Source organism: Notothenia rossii, assembly GCF_949606895.1.
Source record: "Notothenia rossii genome assembly, chromosome: 3".
Taxonomy (NCBI): Eukaryota; Metazoa; Chordata; class Actinopteri; order Perciformes; family Nototheniidae; genus Notothenia; species Notothenia rossii.
The window spans coordinates 81,487,725-81,499,863 of record NC_136901.1 but is presented as its reverse complement, the minus strand read 5'-3'; the positions used below and the strand labels follow the sequence as shown (position 1 = coordinate 81,499,863).

Below are 12,139 nucleotides of genomic sequence, written 5' to 3'. Positions count from 1 at the left end.
CTCCCCTGCGTTAGCCACAGAAAGAATATCTGTCAATGACCATCAGTGGATGCTTTCATCTTGAGGCTCCTCTGCCTGTATTAGTTGCTAAAGTCTAAGTGTATTTTTCCTCCTCTAAAACTGTTTACTGAAAGAAAAAAAAGGACAGGCCTGAGTGACAGGCCTCTGTCTCACTCAGGCCTGTGCTCTATAAAAGACTTGTTTATTCATTCAGCTCACTCTTGCTTTGATGTAAGGTGATTGTTTATGCACCTTTAGTTAGAGGGCATCCATTGTTTCCACTCCAGAATACCTACATTTAGACCAGTCGTGTGTGTGTGTGTGTGTGTGTGTGTGTGTGTGTGTGTGTGTGTGTGTGTGTGTGTGTGTGTGTGTGTGTGTGTGTGTGTGTGTGTGTGTGTGTGTGTGTGTGTGTGTGTGTGTGTGTGTGTGTGTGTGTGTGTGTGTGTGTGTGTGTGTGTGTGTGTGTGTGTGTGTGTGTGTGTGTGTGTGTGTATTTGTACATTAAACATGTTTGCCTCTATCATGTGTTCTCTTACAGAGGGAGATGAGACTGGTGTAATGGATAGCCTAATGGAAGCCCTGCAGTCCGGAGCTGCCTTCCGTGATCGGAGAAAAAGGACACCGCGAAATGGTATGTGCCAATTTATACTCTCTCCTGTGTGCAGAAAGGACCACCTGACCCTTCTAGTTGTTAATAGTTTCCTTTTTGTCACATGCAACAATCTTTGCTCTACAGTTTTGATATACTTAGTGTGTAGTCCTATGTCTTTTGTCTGGTTCCAAGGATTCATGATTGGTACACACATTAAACAGTAACATATGTAAAATGAAGAAAAGCTGTCACGGAAACAAGTACATGTGTGGCCCAGTGCAGGTCATTAGCAAAGTATTGTCCCTTTGCCATTCATAAAGCACTTATGATAATGTAGCCATGCTGGCTGCAGTTGGACCGAGGCTGATTTAGTGTAATCCTGGTGTTAAAACATGTAATTTCGCCACATCGAATGGCCTGTACCCAGGGGAGTTCCACCTGGTCGGGGTGCCAGGGTCAATTCATATGCAAGTCATAGTTCTGTGGAAGAGCCACAGGTGCTGCCATTTCCACAGTTGCAATCATGATAGAAAAAAAAGAGGAGGGAACAATCAGACCATAGCTGGATAAGGTGATTCTGCAACAGACAGGCTACACACTACAAAGCGAGCAATACAAATGAACAAGTCATTTTCTGTCTAATATATATTATAAAAGGGTTAGTGGGCAAAATGTGCAATTGGGATTTACAATTGCAAATCCACTGTCATGTACTCTTTGTTTAAAGTGACAATTAGTGTCATGTCTGATTATCTATTGTTATTATAAGCAGAATTAGTCAAATAAGATATATGTTCTGATGGTGTACAATACATGGTCCATTTGAATTGATATAAAGAAGATCATTCTTTACAGATAAGTAAGGGGGGAAAGTTACCTGTTTGATGACAAGGCCAGGACATATTGTCAGGCTTTTTCTAACACTGCCTGGGTCACATTATCACACTTAAACAACCCTTTACGCTATGATCATGGGAAATGTAATGCAAGTTATGATACATAATTATGTGTTAATGTTTTTGTTAAGACCATGTCTAAATATATAATGCATGACAGATCATGTAACTTCATTATGAACCTCATCAAAAATAATTCTGACACTTACTCACACACACCTCACTCTTATTCCAACACCTATAATGCTGCCTATCATTAAAAAAGAACCAGCTACTTTATTCACATCTTTTTCTTTCTTGGGATTGGATTTAACTTGAGTCTGTGTCTGTGGGAAAATGTGTGTGCAGCTTTTTAAGAAAATGTGTTTTTCACAAAACTCTGGGAGTGGATATGCCCTGCCTTATCTGCAATGTGTCACCTCTGATGGCCTTTTCTCTTTCCCCTTTTCTCCATCCTTCCCTTCTTCTTGTTTTTCTGTTTTTTTATTTTTATCACCAACATTGTTGCAGATGATCAAAGCCCTTCCAGTCCATCCTCTCGGTGGCCGGGTGCTAACTATGGTAACAGAACACTAGGTGTGTGCATTAAAATACCTTTGTTAACCCACATAGAGCACGAAGCTGCCTCTTGCTGCACTTCTCTTTGCTAGATAACTCACAAGTCCTTCCTTCTTTAAGCTGAGCTGGTCTACAACATGTAGAGAATTGTGCTGTGTTACTGAACTTGACTAGGCAAAGTTTAACAAGGTATAACATGTAAGATTAACTCTATGTAAAAAAGCAACCATGGAAGTAAATTCAATTTATTTACAGCCAATATAACATCTGCTTCCTATTAACACGCAGCTCTTCATCTAGAAAAAAAAGACGTCTAAAATGTCCTAAACTTCAAGTTTGCAATGTCATTTCAAAACATTGATGAATTATTACTGGTCTGTATTAGCCCGTATTTAGCAAAGACCACAAGTAGAGCTTTACGTTGATATTATTCTCTCTCTTATGATCTGTGTAAGGAACCAATGTTCTTAGCACATATATATTTTTAGAGCAGACAATACAAAATAAATGCAACATGCCATTTTAAGTCTTGCCAAAGCAGAAGTATGGCATAAGATAACATTACCTTAGTTTCTTGAAAACACATTAAAAAGTAATGCTTTTTGTTAACGGCCGCCAAAAGGAATTCACAAACAAAATGATGCCCTGTGTTCATTAGAATAAAAGCATGTGAAACAATTTTACAAATAACAGGTTCAAATAACACATATAAATTAAGCATATTACAATATATTTCAAAACTAGTCATTCATATTTTTTAAGCATAAAATTAGCACGTGCTGTACAAGAGAAGGAAAGTCTTTACTGGACAGCCTGTAATGGACAATAATGCCACTGAACGACATGATGTCAATCTTACATTCAATACCTTGAAGATCCAATACAGTTAAGTACACTATTATTAAAGTTGCCCTTGTGCTAGCCCTTTGATCTGAAATGTTTAATCCTGTCACACTAATACAATCCTGGCAGCGGTCACTTTACTTGAAGGAAATCATTTTTGATTTGCTATGCATAATTTCTGCCTTGTAGAGCAGCTCGAGTTATCGTCTCATTGTCTTGCTCTTGCTGTTTGCCTATGTTGCCACAGCATGATATCATTTGCTATCTTGTGGCAATGTTTAGGAAATGTTCTGCTGGAAACACCTGTACAGTATACAAATAATGGTTTTGTGTGATATATTTCTTTATTTTTATTTCACCGTCTCACTGATGTGCAAAGCAACCTGGATACTTGTATGGCTGTTTCTGAAGGATGCTTGTCTTGTAAGCTATGCTGTGTAGGCCTACTTTTAGGCACATTTGGCTTAGAATGAATTGGCTGCAACTCGGCTGCGTGTTTCAAAAATGTGTCTCGCTATATATATATATTTGATCTGTTGTGTTTGCATGTCCAAGTATCTGACATTATGCTCGTGTCTTAATGGAGTATTTGTCAAAAGTCTATTGAGTGTTTCGCTAAACCAATGTTTTTATATATATGTATTTTCTCAGAAAAACCATAGTTCAAATCAGAAGAAGAAACTTAAGGTAATTTAAACAAAGCAAGGAGAGGACATTGGTTTGCTGACACATAGCTATGAACGTTGTCTTTAAAGATGTGGAATACTTTGTTTATGGATATGAGTTGCCCAGCTTATGGACATACTAAATGACAATCGCTGGTTACGTGGGGATACTCATGAACCCCCAGAGTAGCGCTGCTATGTTGAATGTTTGAATGAACATGAGGGTTATGAATGCTTTCTTTGTGTTTGCCTGATATCAAATAGAACATTCTGTATGACTGCAACCTAGTTTATTATCCTTGCTAGACTGTGCTTCTCATGATGGCTCTCTCCCTGCATCAGCCCCTTCCCAGTGCACTTTTTCTGCTAGTACACATCACTATGCTACCAAAATGTATTATTCACTGTGGGTCCCTGTTTACTGATATGGAACCTAAAGTATGGTTTGATAAACAGCTGCATGGATGCTCTACTCTGAGGTGATGAGAGGGGGAAATCCTTTTGACATGCAGGCTCAATGGATTTTTTTTTTTAATGGAATGTGGAAATAAGTTCAGTTGCTATACAGCATAGGGGGAATATGTGCCTAAAGATTTATCCCCTTTCATGAGATGAAACATATTCCCCCTACGCTCTATAGCGATTGAACTCGTTTCCAGATCAGATTTAGAAAAGTTGCGGAGGGACAATCAAAAACCATTAGACACAGTTTGAGGTAAAGGCAGTTTTTTAAGGGACTGTAAAGTAAACATTTAAGTTCCCCAGCGACGGGCAATTTGGTAACAAAAGACATTCCCGCCACTAAAAACTTTTTTTTTGTAAATGGAGAAACAAGGTCTAGTCAGTATTTACCGAATTAAGTTTTGACTTTGGGATCAGTACAGCAGCAATCGTGTTTGTGTTCTTTTTTGGGTACATATTTGCTTTCTCCCTGACGTGCAGAATGACAGCTTTTCAGTCCCTGCATTTATTAGTGGAGAAGCTTCCTCGAGTAGTTGTATCAGACAGTGTGCCAAATCTATTCTATCCTGCTTGTCATGTCTGTTGTAATCTCATGCTTTAAAGCTTGATTAACCTTCTGTCATCCTCAAACGAGCAGCGGGCACCAGAGAGAGTCACTCACAAGAATCTCCACTTACGTCAAAGGAGTTCATTTAAACCTGCCGTGTAGTTTTTGTCGTCCTTAGGGCTAAACTATACTGCCGTAGACTACCTCATGTGTCAGACAGAACACAATTCAAGGCGCCGCCAGTCACAATTACAGCCAATTCCGGAAGCATTTCCCATTTCCTTGTCTCCACTTTGTGTAAGATGGAAAACCTAACCCGGGAGGCCATACTCATGTGTTATGCAATTACACCAGCCAGTCCTAATTCAACACACAGAAGCTGGATGGATTGATGGAGACCAGAAAAGCATTTATGTTGTGGGTTCAGTCTCATTTCAGGAAGATAATCTATCAAGTACTCAGTGGTGTTGAATCATGTTGGTTGAACACTGTATATTTTTTTGAAGACAGTGCACTTTATATGTCAAAGCTCTACTTGAATAGCGATAGTAAATAAATGATACTCTTTATTGTGAGACAGTTACCTGGGTTTCCTGCAAGAGATTGGTGGGTAGAGGGCAGGAGCTTCTCATACATCCTGGCTCATCGATTTTTGGTCAGGGATGAAAGCCACAGACTCAGTAGGTCTTTCATGGGGGGCATCCCAAAAGACACATCAATCAGATTTCAAAGAGGACCAAGCTAATCTTATTTATTTACTGCCTTTTCAACGTCATTACAATCCCAAACCAGGACCTATCTCCTTTCCTCTGCCCTACTCTCTTCACCTTCACAAGTCAGTCCATCAAAAGTTCCCTCCTGTGTAGTAAGCCTCTTAAGGACTTATTTGACATTGAAGAGGGAGGGATCATCTCGTTCCCATTAAAAAAATAGAGATGCGATGATATAATGCTTGTCAGGGTTACGGAATTTCAGCCCAACTGTCTAATCCCCCGAGGCCTCGCAGTTAATTCAGCCGGTCAGGCCAGAGAGTGGGCCCCCTGTAAGTTTAATGAAGATTAAATTACCTATTTTCTCTCATGAAATTTTAAAGGGAAGAAAGGGGATACAGTACATGTGCAAGGAGGCAGATGAAAAGACTAAAGGGAAGTGTCTGTAAGAAGGAGACGGTGGCAACGATAAAGAATGGCCTCTGGTTCTCTTACATTCCCTAACCCCTTTTTTGACTTATATGATCTTTTAATATTTATTTCTTATGTGTTTGTTCATCACCCTGATGTAGACAGCCATACTATGTTCAGCCTGGCAGCTATTTTCTCATCTTTCCCCTGATCTGGTGGCAAATCACCCATTTGTTTCTTAAATTACATCACAGGATGCGATAGTGATCGCAATTCCCTTAGCAATTAATTTGCTCACACATATGTTGTACCCATCGCTTTATCTCTCTCTTGTTGTCTCTCAACCTCTCCAGCAGTTGTTCTCCTATACTGTTTCACACGCACACATGTGCAAGCTTGTGTCACATATCAGATAGGGACTGTTGCTGTAGGCTCTCTGAGCTAAGGACTAAAGCCTTTTGCCTCCAGAAGCTCCTGGCTTCCACTTCAGGGCGTTGATAGATGTTATTCATTGCGGCGACCCCAGAGGTGATCCTACAGGAAGTAGAGCCAACATGATTTGGGGCTATGAGACCCAGAGGGTGTGGGTACTTTTTTTTCCTGTAGCTTGGATTGCTTAGTAGATGTGAGATATCAATAGAGTAGATGGGAGCACAGCACTGTAGAGACATGCTGGTCTAAATCTATCACCTGCTTCTCATAGATAAGGATATTTTTCAACAGCCAAAGGGAAAGGCATATTGAAAAGGACTGAGGCATGGACAGCCACCCCATTTACATTTTGACGTCCAAGGGCATAGACAAAGCCATTGTCCCTCCCATTGACCCATAGGGCCTTTCTCTGGATCCGATCATTTTTTATCCACAGCCGAAACCCCATCATGGAAATATAGATGAAGATTTGATGTACCATTTGAGTACCCTTGACGCATAACTGATCCGTTGCTTGACTCTGCCAAGAAATGAAATACAGTTAGTGAAGTGTGACATGGAGCCATTTTGGGAGGATAAATCAAATCTTAATAAAAGGAAATGAGGGGTCTCTCGCCCCTGCCCCTGCTATTAAGTACCCCCCTTTGATGTTTGAAATATACTGAAGGTATCAACTTTAGTACAGGGTATCGACAGGGGGTCTGGTTGCCCTTTTGATGTCTTTATGCCCTTTTACAAACCCATGTCTGAGACGTATCATGTGAAGCCTATAGCTTCCCATAGTAACACTTTTTTTTTTATTTAATTTTTTTTATAAATAAAGTCAATGACCTGGTCTTATCATAGACTCAGAACTCTCAACAAATGTGTCTCATATTGTATTATGTCTTAATTGCATAGGTCCTCATTGATGTAAAAAGTACTCAGCTCTCCTGCCATTGGAACATCAACAACTGGAGAGCAAAAAATGTCTACTAGCTTATCATATTCAATAATATCCTGGAGCGTTTGCAGTGGGCTGTGTTTTTTCCTTGCTCACTCTCCAAACAATATTGGCTTTCAAGTATGTGGGCAGTTATGAAAGGTCACCCTAAGTGTAAATTGTCAATGCTAGATCAATTTTGGAGGGCAAATAGGCTTTGGAGGCCCCATAATGGAAGGTTTCATCTTATTTTTACCCAGGGCACACTCACACAATAAGATTGATAGCGTTCATTGTTTGATGAATTCCTAATAGACCTATAAACTTGCGGAGCTTGAAGCCAAAGGAATGCCTGTGAATGTCCGACCGTCCCACTAGCTGAAAAATTGCCCTCATATAATTCCAATGGAATCTCACCCAGGCCATCATGCTTAGTGTTGAAGGATGGGCGACTTGTGTCGGTTGAATTAAACCTTATTTATCGCTCATTAGGCATACAGCAGGGCCAACTGATGATCGGCTAGAGAACAAATAATGTGCAGTGGAATAGCATGCCATCCTGTATGGTTATGTGTTCCACTGACAATAGGAGGCAGTGCCAGAATAAAAAGCTGCTTCCTCTGCTGTCATACTCATGTTTTTTTTTTAACACCTTAATGTGGCTATCATTGAATTATAAGATATAATGTCTAGGCTGATGTTTGCATTTGAAGTGTCAGTCACAATCCACAATCTGTCAGCCTCAATGAGGTGGAATTAATATTTTACATTCCCATTAGGTTGGCTTGATGTCTGTAATAAGGAGGTATGGAAAAGTAACGGCGTCCAGGCGAAGAATGATCATAGTAATTCCCAAGTGATACAGACAAAAGAGAATGTGTCAAATGATGTTAAATGTTTCATTTAATGGGACATGCTATTGAAGGTGATGTTTGGAATAAGGCTATTAAAGAAATTGCAATTCTGAAATACATCTAAAAGTCGGTAGATCGGGCAGCATTGCTTTCCTGAGTTTTCCACACTTCAATTAATAGTGTTACAAAATGAATTCAACATGTTTTGCAGTGGTGTTGATGAAGTCATACTCCCCTTGTCTGAAGTGCAAGAAAGTTGTGCTTCCAGCGTTGAAGTTATTTGAATATGCTAATTTTGAGAATATCTCAAAATCCACCAAAATTAAAAAAGCATAATTAGTTAAAGTTTCTGAGATGATTTTGGCAGAAAGTGAAAGTGACACTGGCATTAACACTTGACATTGTTCCCTGTGATATAACACATTGAACACTCTCAGTATGTAACCTTCATTTAGTTGGAAGGTAGAAACACAAGAGCAAAAAAAAAGAATTATGATAATGTATGCAAATAAATGAAGATGCATTTGGGAATGAAGATATGTGCGTGAAAAAATATAACTGATAAAAGAACAAACCCAAGTTTCTAGTTTAATGTTGACGTTATGAGATAAGTTGATGTATAATAGGAATCTTCCATTTCTAATGTTCAAGTTTTAAAGCCTTAGTGCCTGACAGACTTTCCTTGCCTTATTTTAAGATTGTGAGCAACAAAATAAAGGTAAAAGGTTCATTATTTCTGATGCCTCTTAGAACATGTTATTGGATTAATGTGCACCCTTTACTTAACACTAGTTTAAAAGTGTAAAATAAAACGTTTGGCATCAATAAATCCTCCCACACTCTTAGTGGGATGTGCACACGTTGCACATTTTTACAGCCAAGGTGTTTTGTTTACCTCTCGTGGATTTAGGCAACTAATTAATATCATTGTTAGAGACATGAAAAAACCCTGACTTTCAGGCCAAGAAGAAGTCTGTTCTTTTTTTAATTTTCTGAGTGATGGTCGCAATTGCATCAGTGAACATCTATATCGTAGTTCAGTAACAGGCGGACCGCGGTCCGGATCCGGACGCCGACCTATACGGACCCGGACCTATAATCAATACATTAACAGGGGGATTTCAATTTTGACGGGGCGATTCTATTTTAACCGCTGCCGACAGCGGGCGAAAGAGAGGAGTGAGCGATACAGGGAGTTAAACACAGAAGAAGAGACGAGAGAGCGGCAAAGAGAAGCGGAGAGGAAAGTGAGTGAAGAGAAGAGTTAGCGATACAGGGAGAGAAGACAGAGAGGAGAGTGAACAGGCGTGCTAGTGGCAGACAGGGAGAGACAAATAATTACACATGGCGCTCTCCAAGAAGAGGAAAGTGGACAGTGAGAACAGAGCTTTTAACCCTGAGTGGACTCATTCATGTTCATCCTGCCCACTGGGAGCACAGAACCAGTGTGTCTCATTTGTTCAGAGACCGTGGCGCTCATTAAAAGTGCCAAAACGCCACTATGAGACAAAACACAAAGTGTTTGACCAAACATTCCCTCTCAAGTCAGAACTGAGGTCACACAAAATAAGCAGCCTCAGAGCCCGATATGATCAGTCCACCAGGATCAAAATTAAAACTAAATATCGTTCCAGGGCAGGCTAACCGAGGCTAACCAATGAGCACCTGCATGTGTATGAGAATGGCCCTGACACCATTTCAGCCCAGATTTAAACTCCTGGCAGGACAAGCTCGAGCTCAATTCCCGCACTGAATAAAAAAAGAGTGAGTGAAGGACTGCAATTTAAGAGGCAAAGAAAGAGAAACTTTAAAACTGTTCAATTGTTATGATGTGGAAAGACTGATATTGTTCTATAATCGTCTGAAACAGTTAAGTCATGATGTGAAACGGTTAACAAAGAAAAAGGAAAACTCAAGCTGCTGCTACACTTTATTTTGTTTATCTAAAATTAAGCACTTTTAAGATGCACATATTTTCAAAAGCTATTTTATTTATTTTCTCTATTTTATTTTTAAATGCAGCCAGAGAGGAACATTACACATATCCACAGTATTTACTGTATATCTGTATAGTTCAATGTTAATTGACAATACATAGTTGTTTTTGAATTGTACTTTCTTTATTTGATTGGCAGACAGTTGTTGATTTCATGCAGATGTTGATAAAGCTACAGGCTACTTCAATATATATCACACTAATTCATAAAGCAAGTTAGACCTTTTGATGTTCCGGACCTTTGCATGGGGAGATTTTCTCTAACTGGACCTCGTTGAATTTTAGTTGAATACCCCTGATCTATATAAATAGTACAGCTTTTCAGACTTATGACTGAAACAAAATATGTATATCTGTTATAGGCAAGTCAATGATGTCAAACACAAAGAGAGGGAAACAGATGACGCGTAGACAGTACATTTAGACCAGGGGTCGGCAACCTTTTTGATATGAAGTGCCATTTAAAAAAAAAAATTGTTATCAGCATGCCAACGATCGAGAATTATCAACGGGGGTCAACTATCAGCAGGAGGGCGGGGAGCCTCGCTGCGGGGAAGCAGTGTTTGGACCTGTAAGCGAAACTTACATGATGCCGAATTTAACAAACACATTTAAATAATTGGTTTAAACGGCATAATAATAAGGACGATCGTCCGTTCTGTGATTCTCCAGAGCACACATGTTATGATATTAGGGTCATGCAGAGTGAGATGAGATCGCTGTCCCTTTAAGAGAGAGAGAGAGAGGTGTGGCTTGTGCATGTGTGTTTGTGGATGGTAGAGCGACAGTGAGGGAAGGTGTGTATGTTTCTGGAAGTGAAACGAGGAAGCAGAAAAACAGAGGTCTGTGATGTATTTTGTGAAACAGAAGAACAGCTAAATAAATGCAACGGCCTCCCAAGAAGAGCTCGCCTCTCTCCAGTCATTTAAGCTAAAGTGGGTTATTGAACCTGAAGCTTGTTGCTTCTGCCCTCCTCGACTACGGTCTGGGAGCCGACAGGAAAGTTCAACACACAGTTGGCCAGTCCGCCCCTTTGTAGCATATTATTTCGATGAGAGATGAGCAGATCGCCACTGGGCTTTCAACTAAATACACAGCCACGCAAAAACTGCGGCATTTGTACAGCTCCTTATGGGTACTGCAACTAGTAAAGTGCTTTCCTCCGTGATGAAACGATCAGCACTGCACCACGGAGGAAAGCGGCAGAAAGTCACCTGGAGTTAAAGAGAGCGGGGCTGCGTTGCGTGCATGGCTTCCTTCTGCAGGTAACGGGGAGAAGCGCCCTGGCGGCGGTCTCGTTCAGGATCCGAAAATGCAATTGAAATATTTTTGCACACTTAGTCCTAGTGTGCCACTGGTTACGGTGCTGGCACGCGTGCCAGGGGTTTCCGACCCCTGATTTAGAGAGTAAAAAAAGATCACTGAGAGTTTCAATCTATTTTACCTCAACAAGGATTGAAAGACAAAGAAGGTGTGATGTCATGTATGTTGTGGTGAAAGAGGTATGTATGTGACAGGGACAAGGCACAAGGTAGAAGCATGGAATCAAGTGAAATGGAGTGGGTGTGCAGTAAAAGACGGATGCATCGATAGTGATAGCTATAAAGAGTTAAAGAGGGCAGGAGACTCCTAGAGGGTTAAATGAAGGTAAAAAGCAGAATAACACATAATACCCCCCTCTACACACACACACTCACTCTCTCTCACACACACACACACACACACACACACACACACACACACACACACACACACACACACACTTTGGATGTGCAATCAGCAAGAATGCTCTCTAAACTCAGGCACTCCCCATCCAGTCAAGCATGATTGTGCTTGACATGGTTCCATCACTAATGCTGAATGATGCCCATTTGCGAGCCTCTTCATATTTATTTATTTATCTGTTTATTTGTGTCAAGTTTATTTATTGATGGGCCTCAAGGATGTGATGGCAAATCTCCATTTGCTCATATAGAGATGGCATAAACGGAAAGCTATAATGGTACATTTACACGTGGATGAACAAAAGACGGCGGGGGGACAGGGTTCACCTTTTATTTAAATTCCAGCAGTTGAAATAGCTATTCCTTTCTGGTAATGGAAAAGTGATATGGCCCATTTAGTTACACTAATCCCAATGGTTTAGCCGCTTCTCTATTTTTTCTTTCCTTTTATCTCTTTGTCTTTCTTCATTCGTTCCTTTGACTTCTATTTGGTTAGTGTCTGATGGACAGATTTGAGTGGGGTC

General features: G+C 40.3%; 1 protein-coding gene across 14 annotated transcripts in view; it reads left to right on the top strand.

The window, feature by feature from the left end:
- Positions 1-12,139, top strand: part of diaph2 (diaphanous-related formin 2) — a 347,379-nt gene that overhangs the window by 302,213 nt on the left and 33,027 nt on the right. For 8 of the 14 annotated variants that reach the window (XM_079670514.1, XM_079670513.1, XM_079670503.1 and 5 more), the window contains 2 exons: positions 542-634; positions 2,002-2,067. In XM_079670514.1, coding sequence (XP_079526640.1) covers positions 542-634; positions 2,002-2,067 — 159 coding nt within the window. Of the gene's footprint in view, positions 1-541; positions 635-2,001; positions 2,068-3,543; positions 3,580-12,139 lie in introns of all 14 variants that reach the window. The other 6 variants (XM_079670506.1, XM_079670512.1, XM_079670507.1 and 3 more) reach the window with 4 other exon arrangements.